Source organism: Brachypodium distachyon, chromosome 2 (genome assembly GCF_000005505.3).
Source record: "Brachypodium distachyon strain Bd21 chromosome 2, Brachypodium_distachyon_v3.0, whole genome shotgun sequence".
In the NCBI taxonomy this organism is placed as follows: Eukaryota; Viridiplantae; Streptophyta; class Magnoliopsida; order Poales; family Poaceae; genus Brachypodium; species Brachypodium distachyon.
Window position 1 is genome coordinate 12093758 of NC_016132.3, and position 27497 is coordinate 12121254.

General features: G+C 43.4%; 4 protein-coding genes and 2 long non-coding RNA genes across 9 annotated transcripts; 4 read left to right on the forward strand and 2 right to left on the reverse strand.

Moving 5' to 3' along the window:
* The first annotated feature begins 1599 nt into the window (after positions 1 to 1599).
* On the forward strand, positions 1600 to 3210 carry LOC100826966 (annexin-like protein RJ4). Of its 2 annotated transcripts, none has more exons than XM_024459007.1 (4): positions 1600 to 1731; positions 1854 to 2221; positions 2372 to 2606; positions 2678 to 3210. In XM_024459007.1, exons 1-4 carry the CDS (start codon positions 1656 to 1658, stop codon positions 2935 to 2937), a joined length of 939 nt encoding a protein of 312 aa, XP_024314775.1. In that variant the 5' UTR covers positions 1600 to 1655; the 3' UTR covers positions 2938 to 3210. The 2 variants fall into 2 exon arrangements, with proteins under 2 accessions (XP_024314775.1, XP_003567741.1); XM_003567693.4 differs by having other exon boundaries at positions 2372 to 2593; positions 2681 to 3210.
* Positions 3211 to 4660: 1450 nt separating this feature from the next.
* Positions 4661 to 12208, forward strand: LOC100837367. The gene is made up of 4 exons (XM_010232616.3): positions 4661 to 5134; positions 6422 to 6869; positions 9435 to 9550; positions 11517 to 12208. The coding sequence occupies exons 1-4, from the start codon at positions 4780 to 4782 to the stop codon at positions 11939 to 11941; spliced, it is 1344 nt and encodes a 447-aa protein (XP_010230918.1). The 5' UTR covers positions 4661 to 4779; the 3' UTR covers positions 11942 to 12208.
* On the forward strand, positions 7171 to 8428 carry LOC112270794 (NAD(P)H-quinone oxidoreductase chain 4, chloroplastic). The gene has a single exon (XM_024459008.1). It carries the CDS (start codon positions 7749 to 7751, stop codon positions 8295 to 8297), a length of 549 nt encoding a protein of 182 aa, XP_024314776.1. The 5' UTR covers positions 7171 to 7748; the 3' UTR covers positions 8298 to 8428.
* Positions 12209 to 12401: 193 nt separating the features above from the next.
* LOC100827270 (CRS2-associated factor 1, chloroplastic) lies at positions 12402 to 16434 on the reverse strand. The gene is made up of 5 exons (XM_003567694.4): positions 15741 to 16434; positions 15293 to 15420; positions 14969 to 15194; positions 14068 to 14195; positions 12402 to 13991 (listed from the first exon to the last, which is right to left on the reverse strand). The coding sequence occupies exons 1-5, from the start codon at positions 16351 to 16353 to the stop codon at positions 12978 to 12980; spliced, it is 2109 nt and encodes a 702-aa protein (XP_003567742.1). The 5' UTR covers positions 16354 to 16434; the 3' UTR covers positions 12402 to 12977.
* An 805-nt stretch (positions 16435 to 17239) lies between these two features.
* LOC112270795 lies at positions 17240 to 18102 on the reverse strand. 3 transcript variants are annotated; one of them, XR_002963150.1, is made up of 3 exons: positions 17853 to 18102; positions 17548 to 17755; positions 17240 to 17425 (listed from the first exon to the last, which is right to left on the reverse strand). It is a non-coding gene; the product is annotated as an uncharacterized LOC112270795 (long non-coding RNA). The 3 variants fall into 3 exon arrangements; XR_002963152.1 differs by having other exon boundaries at positions 17548 to 17687; positions 17853 to 18101; XR_002963151.1 differs by having other exon boundaries at positions 17548 to 17676; positions 17853 to 18098.
* Positions 18103 to 21255: 3153 nt separating this feature from the next.
* On the forward strand, positions 21256 to 23372 carry LOC106865943. Its single transcript, XR_001405763.2, has 2 exons — positions 21256 to 21690; positions 23025 to 23372. It is a non-coding gene; the product is annotated as an uncharacterized LOC106865943 (long non-coding RNA).
* The last annotated feature ends 4125 nt before the right edge of the window (positions 23373 to 27497 follow it).

A 27497-nucleotide genomic window follows, 5' to 3' on the forward strand; every position in this document is an offset into this window, starting at 1 on the left:
CCCTTAGGGAGTTTATATAGGCTAATGGTCCATGACCAAAATTCATGACTACCCTTTGTGGAAGTGAGGAAGTAGAGACGAAGTAGGAATCTTGGTCCATGAGTGGTTCGACAAGTGGGAAAATGGGTGGTTCATGGTCCATCATGGACCATATACCTTGTCCTAGTCTCATTTCTTTGGCCTTTTTGCTTGTAGATCACTCTTCTTTTCTTCCTCTCATTCCAGTTCTTTCACTTATTTTACCACAGTTAGGAGGCTTGACTCCTTTTGACTTTGGTTAACTTTCTTTGACAAGTGCCTTGTAAGCTTGACCATCCCATGTAGCCACCTTGACGGAGTTGAATGTTATCGACTTGGCGTTTGCCACGCAAAATTTAGACCCAACTCATATAAGGGATTTATTTTACTACAACTGCAATCATATTCAACCCGAGAATAGAGATCTTCTATTCTTGACTGAGCCCCTTTGCAAAGGCATGTTGAACTTATGTTAGCTCCAAGTTCTCTGCTCAGCCCTCTCTCCACGAGAACTTTTCAACTCTCAAGCAAGAGTTGAATGTCCCTTTTCATGTGGAGATAATCAACCTCATATCTTGGAGCATTTGGAAGATTATAAATGACTTTATTTTCGGCTATATTCAGCCAAGTCTTTACGGATGTAGGAATACTTCTAAAGAAGTTTAATAGTTTTCATGGAGTAAGAAGAATTGTCTTTTTTTTTAGGCCTGGATTGATTCCTTTAGATAGTTTTCCTTGTACATTCTTTCCTGTAATGCTTTCCTCCCTTTACGTCCTTCGTTAATAAAATTTGCGGTACCTAAAAAGCAGGATGCATGGCCTCCGGCCTAGCATACAGACAGTGCATCCCCATCTTTAGATATTTGAAGGTCTGAGGAGGCGTCTCGTGGAACACACACACACCGTGAATTGGGCAGAAGGAGAGATGCCGATCACCATCGTACCCATCTACATGTCGTCGCTACACGGTGCTCTCGTCATAGGGTGTAGTCATCTCATCCCTACTGCACCCAAGCGCGACGACTCGCTGCACATAAATTTCAGCACATATACTAAAAAGTAAAGTCTCTGAATTGCAAGCCCCAGAAAATATCAGGCCAGTGGCAGTGAATAAAACCTACGGCGAAAATTCACGGTGAGTGAAGAACCAAGAGAATCGGACGGCGGCTACGGAGCACTGGAAGAAAATCAAATGGGCTCAAATAATTTGGGTGAGGTGTCTAGCATTCCAGCCCACTCCCTCAACAATTACCTTTAGTACATCTACAAAAAATTACCTTTAAATTCCCACTCCCATTCCCTAATATTGCCAAACACGCTGTTAGAGAATTACCTTTAGTATCTCTCTAAAAAAACAGTTACCTTTGTTCTTCAGTGGCATCGTTTTCTTTAAGGGGAGAATTAACAATTAAGTGCTGTCTATGAACCGTAAAGATGAGTTATTGTTGTGTACAGTCCTAGCACATGGTTAAAACTTGTAAATCAATAGTCGGAGTAATGTTGAGTTACCATTCGGTTTCACCGAAGGTATTTATGCTCAGTGACATTTATGGCTTGAGAGATCACATCTATAAATACCGTGGAGTTTGTGTGCTGGAGAGAGGAAGCAAATTTGCACGGAGACGAACACGTGAGAGATGGCAACGATTACAGTCCCTCAAGTTATCCCTTCTCCGACTGAAGACGCTGATGCACTCATGAAGGCTTTTCAAGGTCTGATTCGAAAAGAAAAAAAAAATACAAAGAGCATCTCTAATTTTCCCTTTGCATTTCTTTCTCCCTTGGAACATATATTTTGTGCTCCAGTGGATAATGTTGTTCTGTGTGGGTTCCAGGATGGGGCACTGACGAGCAGGCAGTGATCTCCATACTAGCTTACCGGGACGCAGAGCAGAGGAAGCAGATCCGGCTGGCGTACCAAGAGAAGTACGACGAGAGCCTCCTCCAGCGGCTCCAATCCGAGCTTACCGGTGATTTCCAGACGGCGATGTGCCACTGGGTGCTTGACCCCGTGGAGCGACAGGCCGCGATGGCGAACGCCGCCACGAAATGCATCCACGAGGAGTACCCCGTGATCGTGGAGATCGCGTGCGCCAACTCGCCCACCGAGCTCCTCAAAGTGAAGCAGGCCTACCACGCCCTCTACAAGTGCTCTCTCGAGGAAGATGTCGCCGCAAGTGCCCCCGCCGGAAATCTCCGTAGCGTATGATTTTATCATCAACATTCAATTCAAATAGTCAAAAAGATTAAAAAGATTAGCCTAGTAGTACTCTACCTTTTCTTTTCGGCTGCTTCAATCGTCTTTTGCACGCAAGAACTAATAATGCACAATCTTGTTTCTGTTGGGTCTTAGCTCCTGCTTGCTCTGGTGAGCACTTACAGGTACGACGGCGAAGAGGTGGACGGTGGGCTAGCCAGATCGGAGGCGGAGCTCATCCATGAGGCCGTGAAGAATGGCGAAAACGGCACAACGGATGACGGGGAGCTCATTAGGATTCTGGGCACGAGAAGCAAAGCCCAGCTCGGTGCCACGTTCAGCTGCTTCAGAGACGAGCACGGCACCACCCTCACCAAGGTCGTCACCCAATGTATAACCAAAATTCAGTTAAAATTACTTCAGTCTTTGGACAAATTATACAGATGATACGATTATTACCAGCAGGCCCTGCGGCGTGGATCCGATCCCACGGGCTACACGCGCGCGCTGCGGACCACGGTGAGGTGCGTCTGGGACGCCAACAATTACTTTGTGAAGGTCCTGAGGAACGCGATGCACGAGTCAGCGGGGACCGACGAGGACAGCCTGACCCGGGTGGTGGTGACGCACGCGGAGAAGGACCTCAGGGACATCAAGGACGTGTTCCGGAAGACGACCTCCGTTGCCTTGGAGCAAGCCATCGCCAAGGAGACATCCGGTGACTATAAGACCTTCATCGTGGCTCTCGTTGGAAGCCAATGAACAACCCAAGACCTGGTTATATCTACTAGTATTGCTGTAGTCTGTCTTACTGTCTGTTGCAGACTTTGCAGTTACCTAAATCGAATAAGCCTGCTTGGTTCATTAACCAGAGCTAACTAAGAACTTTGAATAAAATTCACTTCTTACGAGAAGAAAATTGTACCAAGTGATAGTATGTACTATCACAAAGCCAAAGAAAGAAGAAAACGGAGAATTCATTTGGAAGTGAAAAATGAGCCCTTCAGCTATCTGATATCGTGCGTCCGAGGCATATTCCCCGTTTAAAGTGCGAGTCACTATCACAAAGATTGAACCTCCTCTGCGGCGATCTCATTCCGCGACAGATGGAGCTTTGCGACGCACTACGTACCGATCCAAGATCTTGTAAGAAAACTGCGAGCACAATCCTTTTGATTCAACTCCAAAGCTGTTCTCAGAAAGTGATTTTCATACACGCAGAAATATTTGTTACGGAGTATGATAAACAAGAAAGAAGTAATCGTAGTTTGATTACCACGCTTTTCTGAAAGATAACGAATCCACCGTCGCCAGATGTCTAAGCCTTTAACCGTCATCTTGGAGAAGTACCGAATCACTTTGAAAACGCATGATATTAAAGCACATAAGAAAAGAAAACACAGCACTGTAATGTCACAACTTATTGAATTTCTGAGAATGGTCCATTGGATACAACAAAGGGGAATAACGGAAATTTCATATTAGGTTAGGCCTCCTTCGATGTCCATGCATGATTTTTTGTAGAAAACGACAGTACAAACGCAGATGCTTACAAAAACGTACGCACATTCAACCCTATGAACGCATGCATGCACAACCTACCTTTATGAGCACCTCCAAGAGGCTGACCCAGCGTGATCTTGAGATTGAAGAAATCACCACAGGCACCTCGTAAGAAATCATCACAGGCACCTCGTAGTTGATGGGTATGTCACTCACACTGAAAAAAACAACGCTAATTAAACTCTGAAATAAATGCAGGAAATGCGAGCATCCCGTCAAGTCTACGACTTGAACCTGGGTTTTCAGACAAACTAACAAACCAAATGAAAAATATTAATCTCTCCTACAAAGTTAACGGTTAACAAAACAAATAAAAAAAATATTAAATCTCTCTTACAAATTTAATTAACTGTTACTTAGTAGAACACCAAACAACAATATATTTTGGACGCATTCTTTTATCATTTATTGTTGACTAAAAGACAACACTTGAGAGACTATGCATTATGAGAGATCTAAGACAACTATGCATGATGGTTGCTCAAGTTTTTTTTTTTGAGTCAGTTGATGTTGCTATCTTTATATTGTCACAAATATGGATTTTACCCACGGATATCTTTTCACCATGATCGGTGCATATAAAATTTGTATCCGACGACAAATAGGTAAGGTTAAGAAAACCGGGTAATGATTTGGGTGCGTCCGTCTATACGGACCTAGAAAAAATTCTAAGAGATATGGTCTCTCAAAAAACTAAAATTAATCTCAAAGCATCCGGAGTGAGGAAAAAAATCATTATTACAATAAGGTGAATTTCTTACTTGTCACAACATAAAAATGATCTTTCGTGCTAGAGGAGAAATCAGATCTTTTAGAATTATTTTCTACTCCTATCTAGAAGTACTAACATGTATGCTTCCTCGGTTCATCCTTGATTCGTCTAAAAAAACAAAAGAAAAAAAAAATTCTCTCATCACTCCCACTCGGGCACTCCAATCCCGATCCGCCACCGTCACAGGACTCCAAGTCCCAACCTCCCCCTTCACCGTCCCGCCGCCGACATGCACGACACAGGCCTCTCCGCTCGCGCCGCCGGCGCCTCCTCGTCTTCCTCTTCCTCACCCTACGCCGGCTCTTCCCCGTCCTCCGCCGCCACCAACCCCGGGGACGACGACGACGAGTCCAAGACCCGGAAGGCGCACCCGGCCTTCGTCGCCGCCGCCTACGCCCGCCTCCATTCCTCCCACCGCGCGGCCGTCTCCCTTCTCCTCCTCATCGCCGTCGCCGCCACCGCCTTCCTCGCCGGCCGCGCTCACCCCCGCGCCGACTGCCTGCCGCCGCGCATCGACGCGCGTTTCCTCGCCCTCCAGGACGCCGCTGCCGCCTCCGACTTCGGATCCCTCGGCGTCCCCTGGTGTAAGCTCTCGTGCCTCTGTTTGTTTCCTTGACGAGATAGATCCGGTTCCCTTTTTCAGAGTAGTCGGGCGCCCTTTTTGCCAACTAATGTACTCTTTCGAACGATTATTATGCTCATGGCAACTAAACCCGATGTTTTCCATGTTGGTGTTTGATGGCGACCTCATCCAGACTGTTTTATGCTTGTGGATATATCTATGTGAGTAAAATACACCACTGGTCCATGAACTCGGCAAAAATGAACACTTTAGTCCACGAACTCGCAAAATGCACACTTAAACCCCTAAACTGGGAAACTATGTCACTCTAGTCCAAAAACGGTTGGGCGAGGCTTAAACACGCCACATGGACGCCACGTCGGCTTCGACGACCCCTTCACCGGCGTCCTCTTGTCAAAATTGAGCGTTATGGGCTTGATAGCGACCTTAGGCGAGGCAGCGGCATCAACGACGTGGTTCTCAGGGCCTCAGAATCCCCGTCTGGGCGCGGCCGCCTTGCCCCTCACGGGCGGCTCGAGCATGGTGATTTTGCAAAAAAAATCTTGAGAAAATCGAGTAGCAGCCCGCGGTCCTGGCCGAAGCCGACGTGGCGTGTTTAAACCTCGCCCAACCGTTTTTTGACTAAAGTGACACGGTTGTCCCAGTTTAGTGGTTTAAGTGTGCGTTTTTCGAGTTCGTGGACTAAAGTGTTCATTTTTACCGAATTCATGGACTAGTGGTCTATTTTACTCTATCTATGTAGTTCTGGGTTAGCTTTGTTCATGGTGATAGTAAATTATCTTTGCGGGTTAGCTCTGTTCTGGTCGCATTGCAGATTCACCTGCAATCCTGAATGCTGTGTCATCAAATGGCTCGATACTTCACATTTGCCTTGCAGGAATGGCTAATGAACTAGCGTAAGCTGCTCGTTATGCATAATTCACTGATCTCTACTTAAGAGGCGTGGAAGTTTTATCTCTAAGTTTGTCCCCAGCATGATTCAATTAATTCTATAGAGTAAGGATGTGATCATGGTACTGTAGTTACTTTTCTTTGCATTCCTCCAGCAGTAGACCAGCACAGTTGCCAACAGTGAATTGCTGTTTATGTTGGTACCTGATGTATAAGTTGTTAATGGTGAGAACAATTATGTTACTCTATGTATCATTAGGTATTGTTTGTAAGGTGTAGTTACTATTTCATGGACATCTTCATATGTGCATGATTTTTTGAAATAATAAAATATCAGTTTGCATTATACAAGATATCATTAATCATTAGACTGTCTTATGCTTTTTCTTCACAAAAGGCAGATCAAAAACTGGGAAGATAGTGGAGTGGACTTCGAAGGATTTACTTAATGGACTGGAAGAGTTTGTCCCTATATACGAGACACGCCCTATCAAGAATAACATGAATGGAATGGGCTTTGACCACAGTTTTGGTCTTTGGTTTATGGCTCGCTGGCTTAAGCCTGACCTGATGATTGAGAGTGGCGCATTCAAGGGGCACTCAACTTGGGTTTTGCGCCAGGCCATGCCAAACACTAGGATTATATCAATCACACCCAGACACCCTGAGAAATATCTTAGGAAGGGGCCTGCATATGTTGATGGGAATTGCACTTATCTATCTGGGAGGGAGGGCTTTATTGACTTTGGAAGCGTTGATTGGGAAAAACTGTTGAGGAAGCATGGCATTTCTGATCCCAGTAGGGTACTTGTTTTCTTTGATGACCACCAAAGTGAGTTGAAGAGGTAAAGGTTTCTGGTTTTCTTATTTGCTGATGTAGAATAATTATTGTTGCATACTACCATATACATAGTGTTTCCTGTCAGTATTATTCTTATAAGCAAAAGTCTTAGCATCAGCATGCAACAAGGCCTAACAAGTGCAGTTTTGTTCAATATATTCTTTTTACAACATTGTTCCTTTTTTTAGTAGGTTATTGCATAGTATTCTTTTTTACTTAAATGAATTTTTCTAATTCATTGATATTGCAATTTGAATATTGCAATAATTTATATTGAAAGACGGTAGCCAATTTATTGGCGAATTCTAAATTCGTATAATTATGATTGTTGAGGTCCAAAATTTAAGTCTCTTGGCTCTTTTCACGCTTTCTCACAAACAGATTAAAAAATAGATTTTTTTTTTTGAAGTTTGGACAAACCATTGCTTCGTCTGGTGTCTACAATACATATGACTCATACAGTACTAATTTACCAGATCGGAAAAATTTTATGTTGAAAAGAAAAATTTATAGATCCAATGTCACATTCTGTAAAAATTTATGATACATGTATAGGATGCACTCAATGTGTACGAGCTTGTCCAACAGATGTATTAGAAACGATACCCTGGGATGGATGTAAAGCCAAGCAAATTGCTTCCGCGCCAAGAACCGAAGATTGTGTGGGTTGCAAGAGATGCGAATCCGCCTGTCCGACAGATTTTTTAAGCGTCCGCGTTTATTTAGGGCCTGAAACAACCCGTAGCATGGCTCTATCTTATTGATACGTTACAAAAAACTCCACTTGAATCGTCTGATTCCTCTTTACCGAAGAAGCCTGTGCTCGAAATAATCGAGCACGGGCTTTTGTGGGCAAAACGTATCTTATCTTTATCACTTTATCATGAGTTATTTTCCTTGGTTAACAATACTTGTAGTTTTGCCGATATTTGCAGGTTCATTAATTTTCTTTTTACCTCATAGGGGAAACAAAATCGTTAGGTGGTATACTATATCCACTTGTTTATTAGAATTCCTTCTAATGACTTATGCATTCTGTTATCATTTCCAACTGGAGGATCCCTTAATCCAATTAAAAGAGGATTCTAAATGGATAGATGTCTTCGATTTCCACTGGAGATTGGGAATTGATGGACTTTCATTAGGATCCATTTTATTGACAGGATTTATCACTACTTTAGCTACTTTAGCTGCTTGGCCTGTTACCCGGAATTCGCGATTATTCTATTTCCTGATGCTAGCAATGTATAGTGGTCAAATAGGATTATTTTCTTCGCGAGACCTTTTACTTTTTTTTATCATGTGGGAGTTAGAATTAATTCCTGTGTACTTACTTTTATCCATGTGGGGGGGGGGGGGGGGGCAAAGAGGCGTCTATATTCAGCTACAAAGTTTATTTTGTATACTGCAGGCGGTTCCATTTTTTTCTTAATCGGAGTTCTGGGTATGGGCTTGTACGGTTCCAACGAACCGGGATTAGATTTGGAAAGATTAATTAATCAATCATACCCTGCAACCTTGGAAATACTTTTATATTTTGGCTTCCTTATTGCTTATGCTGTCGCAACAATCATATACATTTAGCTCCAGGCTAATGAGAGTATCTGATCACTTGGACCTTCCTATTTTCCAAACACCTCAGTAGTGTCAATCCATTTGTCATTCCAATGATTAGTGACATCACCATGAGAGTAACCCAGGGTCAATATTGCATTGTTAATGCCACCTTCCACAGCTTGCAGAAAACAGGCTTCTTTTCCTAGGGTGGTAACAAGTAACAACCAGCTGCCATCACCAATAAGCTTCTTCTTCCTGGTTTCCAGATCGGCTTGCTGCCTATTTGCTTGCCCTGTTTCCCTAACCTGTTTGCTTTAACAATTTGTCATGGATCGGTGGATTATGAGGCTGAAAGCAATGTTGCTTAACCATCACCAATAACCTGATCTCCTATGGATAAATTACGAAGTTGCGTATGCCATGGCAAGAAACACCATTTGCATTGCGCCTAATGCTGTAACCTTACCGTTATTAATAATAACAACCCTGTTTAGGTGTAAGCACATTGTCCCTGATCCAAACAGCAACACTCTGTTTACAGCCAACCGGTTCAATATCCTATAGCATAATTGTCCGGAGTAGCACCTATTATTTTGGAGATAATTGAATTAGTATAAATAAAAGTTGGGTTTCCAGCATGGCCTATGGAATAGGTAACATATTTTTTTTTCATCCATCCCCACTCTTCATGCTTGTTTGAGTTTATTTCATAGGTGTACTAAGGCATTTTACTAGGTTTATTTTACAACTGTTTCTTCCATATGCTAACATCATCCCGAGCATATCATCTCAATGACTTACGGGTTTCATCATTGTTCATCTTATAACCGTTCAACACTGGTTTGTATTTCATAATTTTTTTCTTCTGATCATATAGTTAGGTATCAGATGATGGTTTAGTATTTGCTACATCATTTTTATCAAGAGCCTCATTATCATCCAAAAATTTGGATAATTATTATTCATGATTCTTTTTTTCATTTTTTAACTTACTCTGACTTATTCTGTGCAGGTTAAAGCAGGCACTGAAGGCTGGATTCCGGCATCTCATATTCGAGGACAACTATGATACTGGTACAGGTGACCATTATTCCTTGAGGCAGATATGCGATCAATCACACATCAGAGGTGCGTGTGACCTTGCCACCTTCGTAGAACCTAAGCGTACAAGATACATCGAATGCTGCACGTAGTTTTGTTAGTTGAATTGAGATGATTGTATTGTTAGCATCACTTGTCTATTGTAAGCTTGTCTTGATAGTATAACTTCACTTCAGATTAGATTATCAGTCCCCGCTACTTGTTATCTACTTCATCTACTGCCTAGAGTGATAAACATTAACATCATACCCATAAAACCAATAAGATTTGATTATTCTTATCTGATGGTCTCATTTGCTTAGAGTAGAAGCTTTGGGCCTTATTAATATTGTTTTTGAGGTGATGGTTGGTTTTGTCCCAGTTTTTAGCAGCATTTTCGTATCGAAGGTTTATACAATACTTGGTCTAAATGGATAAAACATTACTTCATACTATTTCATGTGTCTTCTGCAATCTGTCTTCTTCTCTCCATTATTGTTAATTTTAAGCATTTCTGTTAATCATACAATTATAAATGGTATCAGCTTGCTGGATTTGTGTTCTTTTGTTGCATTTTGGGTACACGGTGGTGACTTAATTGTGACGCTCTCTAGTGTAAGGTGCTTAAAAGCGATAGAGTATGCTATGCCGTTAAGTATGTGGAAAGCTAACCCGCCAATGCAAACACCTCTTATGGGTGGTTACATGCTCCCATACTTTCAAGCGCAGCAGTGGCATGTGCCTTGCACGAGATGGCTGTTTGAACTTTGAACCTCTGGGTAGTTGGTTAGGAGCCGTGTTGCTTGAGTTCCAGGTTATTCCCTGTGGGTCCTTTTCTTTGTTGTCCTTTTTCATCCTTTTTAGCAAACTCTTGTACTCGCTGTTCTTTCTCTTCTTGGTGAAGGAGTCATGCAAAGCTTTTGCATTTTAACTAAAAAGAAATGCATTTGTTATCATTTTATTTCTCCAGCGTAGTAGCAAAACTATCTCTAGCACCTACCACATAGTAGCTCTGCAGTTTTCCAAAATGATATTAAGAATGTTTTTTCTCATCTGTCTAGACATATTTAGATGTGCTTCCAATTATGATTTGATCTTTAAGTTCCATTTTTCTTTGATTACTTAATACTTTAATTCATTGAGTTAAAACCAGATCAATTGGAAGCGTTATGGTATATCATGGTAGTTTTGTATGCAGCTAGAATCCACTTGCAGTTTTTTTATTTCTACTTTTTGTGTGTGTACGTTTTGCCTATCCTAACTTCTATAAACTGCTATGCGGAACTGTTTAACTCAAGTTGTGCACTTGGGCATGATGTTTTACACGATTCTGTAGACAGATATTCTCTTGCTTGTTTAGTTTATAATCCATGAGGTAATGAACATTACTCATGGTAATTACTTTTGAAGTTTATATTTTTATTAACTGTTACCCAGCCCTGTGCTAATTTTTGTTTTGCTCTTGGGCAAAATATTTCTGTTTACTGATTGTTTTTCTTATTTCTGTGTTATAAGCCACGATAAGTATTAAACACTGTTTCATGGTAAGCAAGAATGCTGTCTTATATTAAGAATTGAAGTCTGCTATTTCGTATACTTCTCTTTATTACTCATATGTATCGATCAATCGCTTTTCTTTTCATGTTTCGTTCTCAATCAGATTTGCTATCTGTACCCTTCGCTCTTTTCATGGCAAGCAAAATGGCCTTAAGTGTTCCATGTTGCATGTTTGGCGTCGTCATTATGCAATGTTAATGTAGTTTGTTTATTTTGAATGATTTTTCTAACGTCTATAGTGTGAATTAAGTTTGTACTCCCTCCGTTCCTAAATACTTGTCGCTGTTTTAGTGTACAGGGAGTAATAGTTTATATTTCCTATTTTGAACATGCTCTGTTGCAATGTTACGCTCCCAGCTGGACAATTAATATGCCTTTGAGGATTCCTTGCAATAAAACTAACAGAAGCATACATCCATTATTGTCAAAACTAATTAGCACATTCATCTGCATCCAGGTGGTGGACATAGCTGCTTTTGGGATAGTGATGAAGCACGATTAAGGTCAAAACGGAAGAAATTTTGGGAGAAAGCTGTGGAAATAGATGAACTATGTGGGAAGGATGATGCATGGTGGGGTATTAGAGGCTACAAGCGTGACAATTTCAACCGCAGTAATGAGGCAATCTCACACAAAGAGCATTTCCAGAACAGCAGGCTTCTTGAATCTGTTTTGGATTTATATTGGGAACTACCTCCTGTTGCCGGTCCATCCTTAACCCACCAAACAAGATATGACCCAGCACGTGCGTCTGATCCTATCATCGAAGATGGACGCTATGGCTTGTTTCAGAGAATTGGTCTAGCGAGATTAGACACTTCAGTGTTCAATGGTTACACTCAAATGGTATATGTTCAGATATCAGGTACAGTGCTGAGCTGAGCTGAGCAGAGAGGATAATTAAAAGTTTTGTTACATGGCCATATTTTTTCTGTTTTACTCTAACTGAACACCGTGTCTGGTTACTCTGGTAGGTTTTGTATAAGGTTGGCACGCTGTCATTTTGGTAGTACCGACCTTAATTCTCATGTAGAACTTGTATCTTAGTTCTCACAGTAGGAGCCTGTGCCCTTGATTCTCGCTGTAGGACTTGTATCACTGTGTGAAAGTTGTGAAAATCAATGGAGGGCCTTGTTTTACTTTCCAAGATGTTTCTTGGTACAATTCACCTGATCAGAAATATTGCAAGGATAGTACTCTTCAATGCGTAATGGATATACACACATATCCAACACGTGTCGGAGCTCTACACTTGAACCAAAGAAACTGCTGCTGCATGGAGCAGCTCATCCTTGGTCAGGAGGCCTGGCGTGAAGAATTCTCTGGTATTCAGATGGAGAAGTCCCCAAATATAACACGATCTTCAGAAGTTGACTAAGATCAGTTAGTTTGGTATTTTAACATGTTCCTAGTTCATGTTACAAGAGCTACATACCGAAGATTGTACTAAATTTGAATCTCAGAAGATAATCGAGTCAATTACACAAGAATTGATAACATGGTGATGAGGCCAACCTTTCTAAAATTTGTGCTGTCATTGGAGTTCTTTCAAACTTTGTTAACCACGGCAATACTAAAAACTTCATATGATGACGAAGACTGCAATTAACGGAAGATATTCTGCAGCAGTTCACGACTGACCGCGGTGCATTGGACTACTGCCCTTGAATCTGAAAACTGCTATCTGGTGATAATCCGCCAACAAGGCGTCCACTGTCTGAAACTACTCTGTATACTGTACGTGATCCAACACTTTTTCAATGCCCAAAGCAGGATGTAGCACAGCATGACCAACTTTCATAAACAGTGCTGCAGTTTAGGTATGAATCATCTCAAAGTACACTGCATGTGTATTTTGCACGTAAAATGAAGGATGGTGATGCAGGAGGCTGCATGATGAATTGAAGAGCAGTAATATCTAAGAAAGTAACTTTGCAAGTTCATCCACTCTCAAGGTACCTTGTGGAACCACATCCGATAGGAACTCTTTAGCATGATAACTACTCTGCTTTCCCAACCCTTTGTTGACATCATCTTTCTTTACAACATTACACGGTACTTCATTTTCTGCAGCATGCTTCTTTATTCTTACATGCTTGTCTGGTTCGTTTTTTCGGACACCCACCAACTTCCTTTGTGAATTCTGGAAAATCGGTCCTCGTGGAGCTGCCTTTGCAAAGGCAAAGGACTTTTGATAAATCACATCCGCATCAACAAACTCATTTTCATCCAGAATATGTGCCCTGCCACTGTCAGTGGCCTGTTTTAAGAGAAGTAACACTCCCTCCATATAGGACAACTTCGAATCACTTTTTACACCATCCAGGCCATTAATATCTTCATTGTTTCTCCTAGTAGTCTCCAATTTGTCATTCTCATCAACAGTGTTCAATGGACCAAGGGAAGCTTTCAGTTCTGAATATTCTTTAGATTTTCCACACTTATCAGGAGACTTCTGAACTAGCTCTCCATTTTTACTGTCGTCTGACAGGATGCTTTGGCGATATAATGCTGACTTAAGAGATCGACTCGCTTCATCTGAAGTAGAATTTTTTAATGGATCAGTAACTGAGGGTTCAGTTCCAGCTACAGCTTTAGAATCACACAATCCAGAGACTGTAGATGGAGAACTCAGCATAGCATCATTGGCAAGATTAGGTTCCAATGGATCTTCCATATAAAGGTCACCTTCACCCAAGCTAGTGTTCTTCACATATGTTGCATTTTTTACCACGTCAATCGAGGTTAGAGCAGCAACTCCTGAATCTGTTACTTTTTTATTCAAAATTTCTTTGCCAGTGAACAGTGGTTGCTCACTTCCTGCTTCAAAATTATCTTCTTCAGATGGAGGAAGAGATGATCTCCAATCATTTCCTCGCCACATCAGTATATGTTCAAACTCAAAAGATAACAAGATACAGGGAACTAGGTCCTGCAAAGGTGCAATTTATCAAGTTTTAATCAAAATAACAACTTCACTAAAAAATATTCAGACAGATCACTCAAACCTTTAGTTTAGCTCCAATTTTTCTGCAATCACTTTTGTTGAGACCCGAGCAATCAACCCGGACAAGATCACATGCTTCAAATGCTTCTCTAACTTCATTCACAAGGTTAGCATAAACACCATTTTTTCCTATACAAAATCAAACAAATTGAGGATTCTGGTAGGAGGCTGGAATATGGCACAATCACTGAATGAACAATCCAAACATGTGCAGATCAAAATTTTGTATATGGATATACAATATGCACCATGCTAAGAAAATTCAGAGAAGCCGGAACCGGGTTGAGTAGCTAACTGTAGCATACAGCATACTCCCTCCATTCCTTAAATTATGGCGTATATTGTTTCTTTTGATCGTGCCTTTGACCAAGGATTACTCATCGACGTTTGCCTTATGTGATACAAATCATAACCATAAACAAGTACTTTTGAATACGAATGCAATGATATAAATTTTATTTCACAAAAATATATATTAATAGACTAATTATTGGTCAGAGGTTCGGTCAAAGGAAACAATATATGCCCTAATTTAAGGAACGGAGGGAGTATTAAATAACTTAAACAAAGCAAGTGCAAAACTACAAAAGTCTATGCTGGATACGGTATGGGGGTTACACCTTTATTTTTTATTCACATATGAAATATATGAAACAGATAACCACAGAGACAGACAATTTTGTGATATTAACTACTCCATCCTTGGTTGAGAGATTCTCAAATTTTATCTGTTTCTTAATAAATGATATATCATACTGGAACAATTGACTGGTACATTTGTATGCCATGTATGAATTTCTTACTTGTGATCTCTTTCCCCATACCATGACCTATGTGTTCTCTTTCTCCTTATTATGTAACCTATGGACTCAACAAATTTAGATATACAGTTCAAATATTACCAAGTTTGCAAACTGGTGTTAGTTGCCGTCCTTTCTTGCGCATCTCTGTTGCCTCATCTGAAGTTAATCCATCTGGCACCGTTTTCACCAGACGAGGGTACACTGGTGCAGCAGGTTTCCAGAGCATAAGTGGAAAAACTGGGCGAGTTCTGTAATTGTAGTTTCTACCACGAAAAAGAAATACAACACCGCCTTGACGGTGAATTACTTTTCCTCCAACTCTTTCCTGCTCAAGTAGTAGACAAGAAAGCGTACAATAAAATAGCAAGTACAGAAAGGAGTTCAGTCATCATGGTAATTTAATAGAGGGTGGCTTATAATTACCTCTAGCTGTTGGCAAACATTATCCATGTCAACTGTGCATACACCTTTGCATTTTATCTTGCAAACTCTCTTCCTCTTCCAGTGTGCATGAATGTTCTCCAACATATTGTGTGTTAAACCGTCCCTGCCTACAGAAATGTGCATTCAGACTAGAAGGACCATAACTGTAATAACACCATAAAAAATATAACTCCTAACCTAATGGACACCCGAAGAATTAAATCTACCAAAGCAACGCCACATTGACTGTTAAACAAAAACTTAAAATGTCTCTCCCAATCATCTTTAGGCCAACCAATTTTTATTTATTTCTTCTTTGCAAAACAAAGTACCAAGCAGGCAAGCATCATTCATGAAGTTGTATTGCGGTGTGCATAATAGGGCTATCCTACTTTTTTTAAATGACTATCCTACATTCGTACTTCAGAGCTGAGCTGAGGGAACTCACCGATATTCAGCTGCCGCTTGGCCTTGAGGTTCCCCTTGACGAGCTCGGCGACCTCCTCTTTGCTGAGCGGCTCCCCGAGCACCTCCTCCCGGGATTGCGCTTGGTACCTTGGCTCCATCCCTGCGAGGAATGGCCCCGGCGACTGCACGGGCTTAACCCCTTTCTTGCCATGCGGCGGCAGCACGAAAGAGTCGAACTCAGGCAGCTCCTTGCGGCTCTTGGGGAGAGGCTTCCGCCCGGTCCACGGGCGCGGAGTGGCCTCGGGGCCGAAGGGCAGGAACGGGGCCTCGCGGAGCGCCACGGGGCGGGCTCGTGGGGCCTCCGTGTAGCTGTACTGGAACTCGAAAGGCGCGCCCTCGAGGTGGTACGCGAGGCCCCTGTCGGTGACGCGGACGCCGGCGGCGGGGTCGCCGGTGTCCAGGATGGGGATCGTCTTGGCACGGCGGCGTTGCGAGAATGCCGGGTGAGAAGGGACGGGGGCCCGGCGGCGTTCGGGGACGGCGGCTCGTTCGTTGCGGTGGCACAGGGAGATGCGGAGTGAGGTCCGGGGCCGTGCGTATGGGTGCTGGGCTGGGGGAAGGAGGGAGAGAGAGGCGAGGGTGTTGGCTGCCATGGATTGCTTCGCCGTGCAGGGGATGGGAGCGAAGGACGGAGCGAAAGGTTTATCGTTTGGACTTTGGACTATCTCCGCTAGAGAGGAGCTTGAGTTTCAGTCAATCTTTGCCCATCCAACGGCCTGAAAGGCCATGATGCTTCTCTGGAGTACCTCCAAGCTGTAACGAGTCCCGCTACACCACAATTTTGTGGTGAAATTTGCTGTGTCACAGCGTTATTTCCTGGCATTGCCCGGACCACACCCAAAAATAAGTCTTTACTGTCTAATTTTTATTTTATTTTTGAAACGGAAAAAGATCAATTAACTGGAAGAACAATTACACGAGTCATTACACGCATCCCGCATCGTGTGCGGTAGCGACCCAGCAAGAGTTCTCATGGAACCAGACACTCTAACATAGTGAGCGAGCCTATGAGCTAGCAGGTTACCGGAGCGGTGACCCCAGCTACACTTCGCATTATTGAACAAGGTGATTATATGCCCGATCTCTCCGATAAGAAAGCAGATGCTAGACCGATTCACCTCTTTGGACTGAAGACAGTTGATCAGCGTCTTTACTGTCTAATTACAACGCTCGATTCACTTCATCTGATGCACACCGCACCCTTTACACCTTCTATCATCCAAATCTGGCCAGATCTTACGTCAAGAACATACTAAACAACTAGAAGGATACCCCTCGCGTTGCGGCGGGAATTTATAAATCAAACCACTGAATATATGAAAAGTTGCACATGTATCATGTGACACAGTATCGGAGCACATAAAAATATTATATCATATTTGTGTATGATGTGTTTTTTAATTTTTATTGCTTCAAAGTGCCCTGCAACAAAGTGAATGAATATGGATCGATGGGAAACAATGGAGAAGTAGCGGGGCATTTTGAGTTGTATCAATACCGATTTGATATTTTTCAAGTGAAAATGTCACCCTGATATATATACATAACCATACAGAACAAATCCACGTGTTGTCCAATGACAAACTGCATCTCCTTTTCTCTCAATTGTTGAAGATGATGTAATCCATAAATGGCCAGCATCCATTGAGACAACAATCAATGTACCTGTGTAACATTATAGAGATTACAGATATCAATCGGAGCAATCTCGGAAGGATAAGATTTGAAGGCAAACTAATATAGGAAGAAGAAGAGATTTAGGCACCGGGGATCAGATCTGCATGTACCTGTTGTGGCAAATGGATTGGAAACGTTTGATTTGAGGCTGTGAGCGGAAAAGGCAACATCATTTTCAATCGTACAATGCCGAGACAACAGCGAAGAGAGTTCTTGGCTAGAGACTTGCACATACATCCCTGACAATTAGCTATACCATATCATACAGTCTTATTGTTCAAATAATATAAGTTGGATGCCAGAACTGCTCCTTCATTTCTTACAAAAAGCAACCCAATAAACATATCAATTAGATAAAATTACAAAAATTAGATAGGGGCAGCACAAATACCATGCTTCGTGCAAAACTGCATACCAAGAGAAGGGGGAACTTGAGTCTTCTATGTCGAGATCAAATCTGCCTGAGGTCGAGGGATGGAGTGCGTGGTGATCGGCGCTGAGTCGGAACATGGCAGAGGAGAGCGATTGAGAGGGATTCCTTGCTGTTGCCGGTGGCCATCTGGACCCAATCTGTAGCCAGTCGAGTGGAACTGTTAGATGCACGGGGAGAATAAGCGAATGCATGTTTGTGGCAGCTGGAGGTCATGGGGGTGGTCACGGATAAAAATCAATCGAAGGGAGTGACTGCTTGTATCCCTTCCAGAGTACTCCAGTCAGTAGTGTGCTGGCTCAGTGAGAATAGGAAAAGAGGAAACGTCCATGAAAAATTATGAGTGTTCAAGCTTCAGTTACTGCATGATAGAAATTTAAAAAAGCACAGCGTGGGCCGGTGAGAAGGCAGCCTAATTAGATGTAGTGGGCATTAAACTTTGCTCAGATGAACAGGTTACATGTGAAGAGAAATTAGCGGGGGTTATCTATTGCTGCATGTGTAAACTAATGACCATAGATTTAACATCCGATGGATACACACAATTGGGGTGACGTGGAAGCACCATGTTTGAGCTTGCAAATAATAAATGCATTTAGTGGGTATGAACTTTATAGAGATTATAGATATGCATCTTTTTATAAATTACTCACAGTCAAACATAAACAAAGGGATTACAAAAAAAAAAACCATCCAGATTCCTGTTTACCAAGCCGCAAGAATCTTAGGGAACATACTGACGGTTGAGAGCGTCGACTGAGAAATTATTATGTATCACCCTAAGTCGACTGAGCGCTAGCAAAACTGTTAACTTATCTCATACTACCTAAATGTCCATGCTCTGCTACGAAATAAATTTGTGTTATGCATGAGTTGATTAAATATGTGTCGCTCATATTTTTAAAATTTCTGATAAATAAGAATTATGTCAAAATATTATTTTTGAAAAATTCAATTACTCTTGAAAGTCATGAAAACCAATCAAACATAGTCATTAGATCATGATACGTATAGAATTATTGGCAATTAGATGATTCCGTAGCCTTTAAGAGGTACTCTTGTTGGAGTGAACTCACGACCACCAACTTAGATCTTTATAAGTGTAAAGATTAGTGACAATTAGATGATTCCGTAGCCTTTAAGAGGTACTCTTGTTGAAGTGAACTCGCGACCACCAATTCAGATCTTTATAAGTGTAAAGATTAGTGACAATTAGATGATTCCGTAGTCTTTAAGAGGTACTCTTGTTGGAGTGAACTCGCGACCACCAACTTAGATGTTAGCGTAAAGATAAAGATAAAGAAACAAGGATAGACCGAGGCACCGATTATATTAGTTGATTGTAATCATGTAAGATGGCTCATACTATCTACGATTATAATCATTGAGGCAAATGAAGAGATACAAACTAATACCACAAAATTTGCTCAGAGGTGAACTACCCCTTTTGCATGGAAGAGCAAGGCAGAAGGTTGACGAAGGTGGTGTAGAGCCTTTGACGATGATTCCAAACGGTAGATTCATACGAGAGCCAAGATGATTGAGTCTCAAGCTAAACAAAAGGTAAGGTTTCTTCGAATAAGAACCACCTGATAATCATTTTTATGGAATCCGTGTAATGATTAGACAAAATGGAGGGGAAAAAGTTGACTTCTGGGCAAGGAAGAAAAATTCTTTTTTAATTATTTTATTAAGAACTACTTAAAAAAATTTCAGTCCGGTTACGAGGTCTGAATAGTGAATGAATCGTAGTTCCATTTTTTCCACTATCTATTTGTGTTCCGGAAACTAGAATAAATAATATCATATTGATAGAGATAACACCACCCCTTCGGATCAGGGATTTTCTGAATCGAAAATGCCTCGTGTACGAGATATGCGTGCTACAACTCAGAAGCAATAATTAATGAACGTCCGCACATACTGACAGCAGACTAGGTCAGTGGACCTCCGGACTCCACCGAGAATACGTGTACCCGTAGTGTGGTATGACTGTTCTGAGACAAACTAACAGTATATCTAAGTATGAGACATTTGAGGCGAAGATAACAAACGAGGAGAAAAAAAAGGGACCGAGGTATAGAAAAAACCATATTTTTTGGGCCAGCTGTGTGACAGAGCCACACTTAACGAAATACCGTCCGCAAAACCACACCTTTTGAATCAAGTTGTCTCAGTAAACCCGAAAACCGCTTATGTTGATGGTTTTGCTCAAATCCTGACAAGTGGGGCCCACATGTGGGTTGCCAAGTCAGCCCGAACCCGATCCGTAAGCCCGTCACTTCACTTCTGGCCTTTTCTCCTCCCCGCAGTCTAATTCCTCACCTTCGGAAGCGATATCCAGATGCTCCAGTGAGGGGCACCCGGCGGCGATCTCAGCAAGGCCAGAATCGATCACAAGCGGCACATCCCACAGGGCGAGTGAGCAGATGTTTGTGCTGCCGCGGGCAACAGCCAGGTGCCACTGGTCCGTGACGCCACGAGTCGTGAAGCCATGGATCTGCAAGGCGCCCGGCAGCCCGCCCGTGACGGCGCCGAGGGTAAGGCTCAGGGACAGGTCGCACCTGGCTTACACCAAGTCCGGGGTGCGCAAGGAGGAAGCGCGGTTCAAGGTCGTCTTCTCCCACGGGTTCTCCGGTTCTCGCCTCGACGCCCTCCGCAGTAGTCCTCCACGATTCTTGAGTGCTCTGTTCCGGCTTGCAATGCAATCTGCAAAGCAGATTTCAGTTTTAGCTGCTGCTGGATGATGTGAGGAGGATTACGACCATGGATGGGTTGGAGAGAATTGGGGATCGTCCACCGAAAAGGTTGTGTCAAAACATTCAACGAGCATATATGCTTCAAGTATTGGATTTGCAGTGCCGAAATTTTTACAGTAGTTTTCAGAAAAATTATGTTGGTTCAGATCACAAATCCGAAACAGAACTTCGCAGCCCGTCGAGTACTTCTGACGTCTCCGGCCGATGGAATCCGGCACAATGCGCACGTGCAAGAACAGAAGCAAGCTAATTGATTGATTAGCACCACGTTAAATGCTGCACACACGCATGTGACCGACATGTGGGCCCATCTGTCAGGATTTGAGCAAAACCATTAACTTATGGTTTTCGGGCTTATTGAGACAACTTGATTAAAAAACGTGGTTTTGCGGACGGTATTTCATTAAATGTGGCTGCACGACAAAACTGACTCAAAAAACGTGATTTTGTGAAATTTACTCTGGCCTAAAAGGATATCTAAGGAGTCTCTCTCACTGTTTCGTGGTATTAAAAACACGTACCAAATGTTTTGCTGTTATTTTGTGTAGCGATTATTTGAGCAACCACGTGGTGTAGAATCTATCAAGTCAAGTGGGAGGCTCTGTCCCAACTTTTGCGGGCGACCAGTTTTTTCGATGGCTGCAGTGGATGTGTCCGCGTGTGATCATGTTAAGATTTGCATAGGTAGGTAGTAGGTACGAGTAGGTTAGGGGAGGGGCCCAGGGATTCCGTCCGACCAGCTAGCGCAGCCATGTGGGGGAGATGCTGCCGCCGCCTCCCTCGCCAGATCCCGTGGCCGTTCCTAATCCTCCCCACCAGATCCCGTCGAGCACCCTCCCTCCCCAGACCTCGTAGCCACTAACCCCGCCCCGCTTCCCCAGATTCCGTCGAGGCGGCGGACTCGGCCTCCGGGGAGATGGTGAGCGCCATGGCGTCGGTGTAGCCGGCGAGGAGGTCGGTGTGAGCTTCTCGGCAAGGGCCAGAGCCAGGAGGCCCCGCGTCGTTACCGGGGAGGAGGAGGACGGGGGCGGGGTCATCCTGCTTCCCGAGCCTCCGATTCTGCTGTGTGTGACCGCCGCAGCCTCCTATGTGCTCTGTATTTCTTGCTTCTGCTCTCAGTTTAGTTTTGTTTGTGCAAAGTGATGGAGCTTGTTTTTCCTTTAGTTCAATTAAGGCTATACTATTTTCTGTTCGAATCTGAGTTAGAAAGTGCTAGACATCTCATTGTGTGCTGTCTTTTAAGCAAATTATGCATGGTAAAGAGGTTTTTTGTTAGATGTAGTAGATGTTTATTAAGGAAAGCTGGAAAGGTAAGAGGGACAGATTTAGGTAAAATGATTGCTGAGGGGGCTAGCCTCCGGATAATCAATTCCTATGTTTGTCTCTTCCCACTTTCAATGTTAGATTTTCGTCTGATCCGTTGGAGGGTGGTACTGTTGCTTTGATCTTCGCTGGGTTCCATGTTGGATCACGAATGAATTTAAGGATACTGTACCTCTCTCTTTTGTGTGGTCTGAATTTTGTTGTTTCTGCTCTTAGTTTAGATTTGGCTGTGTCAGTCTGCAATAGGCAGGTGATACATTTTTCATGTTGGAATTTGAGATTGAAAGTGCCAGAATTCTCAATTATTGCTTTGTCTTTTGAGCAATTCATGCATGTTAAAGAGGTTAGCATTAGCTGCTGTAGTTGTTTGAGAGAATGGGAGGATGATCAGATTTGGGGAAGATATCAGTTAAGGGTCAGGCCTCCACGTGATCAATACCTTGTCTGTATCTTCTCATTCTAAGTGTCGTTTTAATTTTTCATAGAGCTTTGTAGTGTTGTTACTCTATCTGTCAAGAAAGATGGGAGACAATTCATTTTATAAGTTTCTGTTAGATAAACTGTTTTGGAAGCTTGATGCAAGGGGGAGGTTTTCAGTATGCTCTTTGTCTCGTAGTATGAAAAGATCTCAGTATTATTTTCTTTGGCGTGTTAAAATTCTTCTGTTGATCAAGGCATATATGGTTGGCCGGTAAGGGGAGCATTTTAACTAGAGTTGTGCTCAAGGAAAGGGGCGGTGAGGGGGATTATCTTTGCCTTTTCTGTGCAAGAAAGGAGAGTATTGATCACCTGTTCTTCTCGTGCTCGCTTGCTAGGTGTGTCTGGCGAGTTGTGCTTTGTAGCTTTGGATTTCAGTCTGCTCCTGTGTCTGTTTAGGACTTATTTGATCTCTGGCTGCTGCGCTTCTGTAGGAAGGAATTTGTTTCGGTTTTTGTTGGTGTTTCTGCTGTTCTGTGGTCAATTTGGAAAACACGAAAACGATGCTTGCTTTCGTAATATTTGGCCAAATGACCCTACTGCTGTTGCTGTGATATTTGTTATTTGTTCGACCATTGGCTCGTGGGCTGGCTTGCAGGAAAAATCATCCCAAGAGCTACTGCGGGGCTGTTCTTAGCGGCTTTGGCAAGCAACGGGTGAGGCCTTCCGCAGGTCGCAAGGGTGGGCGCCGACAAATGTTGAGGTTAACTGCCTGAGGGGATATGAGCTCGCTGTGATTGCTGGAGGAGTAAGAGCTTGTTGACAAAACTGGGAGGAGCAACAGTGTGTTTGTTGCTGCCTGTGAAAGTGTGGGTTGCTCAACTGAGTTTTGATGTAATCCTCTTGATTTCCTTTTGTGTTAACTGCAAGACTATTTATGTAAAAGACATATGGTTTTATTTAATGAAACCGGAGGGAGAGCCCTCTGTTTGTCCAAAAAAAAAAAGGTACGAGTAGGTTGCTAGCTTTTCGATCACTCATTTCCTGCGTAGGGATGGATCTTATGCCCACCGAATTAGCAAATGCCAATAATCCAACGTAGTGTTGGTCATCTGGTTAATCAAACTTCTGCATTTTATTAGATACCATAAATACCTTATTTCTTTCATCGTTAGCCCATTTATATTGAAATGCTGGGTGAAACAAAATTGCGAAACTCTTGCTCGCTGCCTTTTTCTTTATATTAGGGCCTCATTTGTTTCGTAGGATTATCGTAGGTAACCTAAAAGATTAAGGATTGCAAAGGAAAATTCACTGCAGATACATTTGGTCCGTATGAAACAAGTAAAGCTATCCTTTAGGAATCTCATCGAAGTTTTTTGTTTTTGAATTGAACGAACTGAGGTTGGACGAATGTGTTTTTGAAGAAGAGGACTTGAACCTAGGTATTTGGGCTGTACATCCACTCTTCTAACCAAGTGAGCTAAGCACACTTTCTAGGTTGGACCAATTCGTTAGGACGGCAACTGCCATCCTATGGCAATGCTATTTTTCTATGTTTTTCTTTTCTTGAACTGAATAGGCCCTAGATAAAACTAATGTAGCCTCCGATAGTCCGATGTCTGACTGACGTACTAGCATGCCCATTGTTGTACTCTTTGGAAAATTTTATCAGGGAGTTCTCTTTGTTGGACGAATCGGCCAAAATGGCCCTAAGAGTTTGTATGTCCATTGTGATGGCGGTGATGGAAGGCAATGAGCATGGTCGCATTGCCAGGTTGATCTTATCAAGTATTTTATTCTTCGTTTAGCACCACGTAGGTCCCAACTCGCAAGTGTGAGTTCTAAGCCCAATTTGCAATTAGTTTCATCTTCGGTTTCTGTAACAAGGAGATTCATTGTAGTATAAGATGAACTTCAGTAAGAGTAGATTTTCATAGGATTTTGTGTCCAGTAAGAGTCTTAGCGTTGACTCTAAACCGAAGTTGTATTCGGGTAGCGTCGTGTTGGGCAGGCATTCCTGTCGAGTTGGACGCGGAGTCGGTCTCGTTTGTAACCCATATATAAAGGAATACAAAGGCACGGCAAAGACAACTTATTGCAAGGAAAATCTCGAGTTCAAATCTCTTCTAATCGATAGCTCTAAAACTCTGTTTGCTGTTCTGTTTTCTGCCGCAGCAGGAAGAAAGCTACCGCGGCAAGATGTGAATCAGGGCCAAATCCAACATTTGGTATCAGAGCCTCGTTGTGATCTCGAAGGAAAGTAGATCATGGCGCCGGGAGCATCTGCGTCTGGGGCCGCTAAAGAATCCGCGGCGCCACCAGCGACGTTCTATCCACGATTGGATCGGAATGACTACAGTATGTGGGCGATGAAGATGGAGGTTGCGTTGGAGTCCCAGGAGATCTGGGAGGCAGTCGATCCCGGAGGCGCCGCATACGCGAAGGGAGGAGCTGAGTATCGGAAGGATCGCCTGGCTCTATCGGCGATCTATGGCACTGTCCCTAATGATGTGCTGCAACATCTGAAGGGAAAGAAGACAGCGAAAGAGGCATGGGCGACGGTAAAAACCCTGCATAAGGGTCATGAACGTGTCCATGAAGCAAATCTTCAGACTTTGCTCAAGAATTATGAGAGCCTGAAGATGGGGGATGATGAATCAGTCGATGAGTTTGCAGCAAGAGTTTCTACTCTGGTAAACGGAATTAGGGATCTCGGTGAAACCCTAACAGATGTATCGGTCGTGCGCCGATTCCTCCATGCTGCGTCCCCTCGATACATGTAGATTGTCATCTCGATCGAGCAGTGTGTTGATCTCAAAACCCTCACAATGGAGGATCTGGTTGGGCGGTACAAGGCCCACGATGAACGTCTTCGACTTAGCTACGGAGATGGAAAAGAGGACGAGCATCTCATGCTCACTAGAGCACAATGGCAGAACCTGTACACCAAGAGAAGTGGCGAAGCATCCGGAAGTGGCGCTAAGAAGGACCAGAGCAAGCAGAAGAAAAAGTCCCAAAGCAATGGCGACAATAATTCTGTTGCTCCGAAGCGTAAGTTTGATATAAAGAAAGTAAAGTGCCACAACTGTGGACTCATGGGTCACTTCAAGTCATAATGCCGAAAGCCATTGAAGGAAACCGCCTACGTTGCAAAAGAAGGTGACGATGATCCGGCGCTGCTCATGGTTGAGATATGCGAGCTGATGGATGAAGATCAGCAACCACAACAACCAAAAGAAGTTGAGGTGGTGAAACTTGTCGAGAGAAAGGTGTTCCTTCACGACAAGAAGAGAAACAACGCTAGCAACGTGTGGTACCTCGATACAGGTGCAAGCAACCACATGACAGGCGACAAGAGTCAGTTTTCTGAACTCAACATCGCAGTAATTGGTATTGTCCGATTTGGTGATGGTTCAACAGTGGCAATAGAAGGACGGGGCACGGTTCTATTTGAAACCAGGTATGGAGATCATAAGGTACTCACCGATGTCTATTACATCCCAAAGCTGAAGAGCAATATAATCAGTTTAGGACAGTTAGAAGAGAGCGGGTGCAAGATAGTACTCGAAGATGGTTTCTTATGGGGCTATGATCGGCAGAGGAAATTGCTTATGCAAGTTAAAAGGGCCCCTAACAGATTGTATATTTTGAACCTTGGTCAGACAGAACCGGTATGTTTGTTGGCAGGTCTTGATGATCCAGCTTGGCAATGGCATGCAAGATATGGACATCTGAACTTAAACGCTCTACGTCAACTTGGGCAGAAGGGCATGATGTAGGGTATGCCTTGCATAGAACATGTGGAACAGATCTGCGATGGATGTCTCATTGGAAAGCAGCGGCGAGCCCCGTTTCCAAGAGAAGCAAATTACCGAGCTAGCAAGGTACTGGAATTGATGCACGATGATCTATGTGGTCCAATTTCGCCGGCAACTCCAGCAGGGAATAGATACTTCCTGCTTGTAGTTGATGACTTCAGTCGTTACATGTGGGTTGTACTTCTGAAGAGTAAGGATCAGGCGCTTCGTGCATTCAAGCTAATCAAGACTGCCGCTGAGGTAGAAGCAGAAGCGAAACTGAAGGCCTTCCGCACGGATAGAGGTGGAGAATTTACTTCTCGCATGTTCACCTCTTTCTGTGAAGAACACGGCATAAGGCGATACCTCACTGCACCCTACATGCCACAACAGAACGGTGTCGTGGAGAGAAGAAATCAAACTGTCGTAGCCATGGCTCGTAGCATGCTAAAGAGCAAGGGGCTGCCAGGGAAGTTTTGGGGAGAAGCAGTGAACACATCCGTGTATCTACTTAACCGGGCACCAACCAAAAGTGTCCCGGGGATGACGCCTTATGAGGCTTGGTGCGGAAGAAAGCCTAGTGTCGATTATCTATGCACGTTTGGGTGTGTTGCACATTTGAAGAACATATCAGGACATGTTGGCAAGATGGATGATTGAAGTACTCCAATGATCATGATCGGGTACGAGTCAAGCTCCGCAGGACACTCAAAAGCATACCGTGTGTATTTCCCGTTGACGAAGAAAGTACATGTCTCACGGGATGTAGTGTTCGAGGAAGGAAAAAAGTGGACGTGGGGCAAAGACTCAGATGAGAACCAGATTGGGCAAGGTGAAATTTTTTCTATAACTTACCCTGTACCCGATGTTGCAGATCATGGAGGAGGTCATGACGTGGATCATGATCATGACGGGAATGGTGGAGGAGAGCCAGGCACTCCGCCCGGATGAGCCACGAGCGCCAGAGGGGCAAGTTCTGGCTCTACACCATCCTCTGAACCAACAGTTTCTACCGCGGCAGAATCTGAGTCTGCCGCGGCAGAAGAACCAGGAGGCACGCAAGAACCAGCGGGCAATGCAGATGTTGCCAGCTCAGATCGAGGTGCGAGCCAGGAAGTACAAGGCTCTGCCACGGCAGAATCAGCGCAGGAGGAGAGTACTGGCGCTGCCGCGACAGAAAACACAGACAGAAGCTCTGCCGCGGCAGGAAAGAACTCTGCCGCGACAAGAAGATCGCCCAGATTGGCTGCCGCGGCAGCAGCGGCGGCAGAAAAAATGGTAGCGCCTGAGCCACCGCGAAGAACATCTGGACGACGCAATACACCAGAAAG

What these genes read in the sequence shown, in the direction of transcription:
- LOC100837367 (XM_010232616.3), top strand. Translation starts at nt 4,780, where the DNA reads ATGCACGACACAGGCCTCTCCGCTCGCGCCGCCGGCGCCTCCTCGTCT. An exon ending in ATCCCTCGGCGTCCCCTGGT is followed by an intron (nt 5,135 to 6,421) that starts GTAAGCTCTCGT and finishes TCTTCACAAAAG; the next exon opens with GCAGATCAAAAACTGGGAAG. An exon ending in CACCAAAGTGAGTTGAAGAG is followed by an intron (nt 6,870 to 9,434) that starts GTAAAGGTTTCT and finishes TATTCTGTGCAG; the next exon opens with GTTAAAGCAGGCACTGAAGG.
- LOC112270794 (XM_024459008.1), top strand. Translation starts at nt 7,749, where the DNA reads ATGAGTTATTTTCCTTGGTTAACAATACTTGTAGTTTTGCCGATATTT.
- LOC100827270 (XM_003567694.4), bottom strand. Translation starts at nt 16,353, where the DNA reads ATGGCAGCCAACACCCTCGCCTCTCTCTCCCTCCTTCCCCCAGCCCAG. An exon ending in CAAGCGGCAGCTGAATATCG is followed by an intron (nt 15,421 to 15,740) that starts GTGAGTTCCCTC and finishes ACATTTCTGTAG; the next exon opens with GCAGGGACGGTTTAACACAC. An exon ending in ATGTTTGCCAACAGCTAGAG is followed by an intron (nt 15,195 to 15,292) that starts GTAATTATAAGC and finishes CTACTTGAGCAG; the next exon opens with GAAAGAGTTGGAGGAAAAGT.
- LOC100826966 (XM_003567693.4), top strand. Translation starts at nt 1,656, where the DNA reads ATGGCAACGATTACAGTCCCTCAAGTTATCCCTTCTCCGACTGAAGAC. An exon ending in ACTCATGAAGGCTTTTCAAG is followed by an intron (nt 1,732 to 1,853) that starts GTCTGATTCGAA and finishes TGTGGGTTCCAG; the next exon opens with GATGGGGCACTGACGAGCAG. An exon ending in CCGCCGGAAATCTCCGTAGC is followed by an intron (nt 2,222 to 2,371) that starts GTATGATTTTAT and finishes GTTGGGTCTTAG; the next exon opens with CTCCTGCTTGCTCTGGTGAG.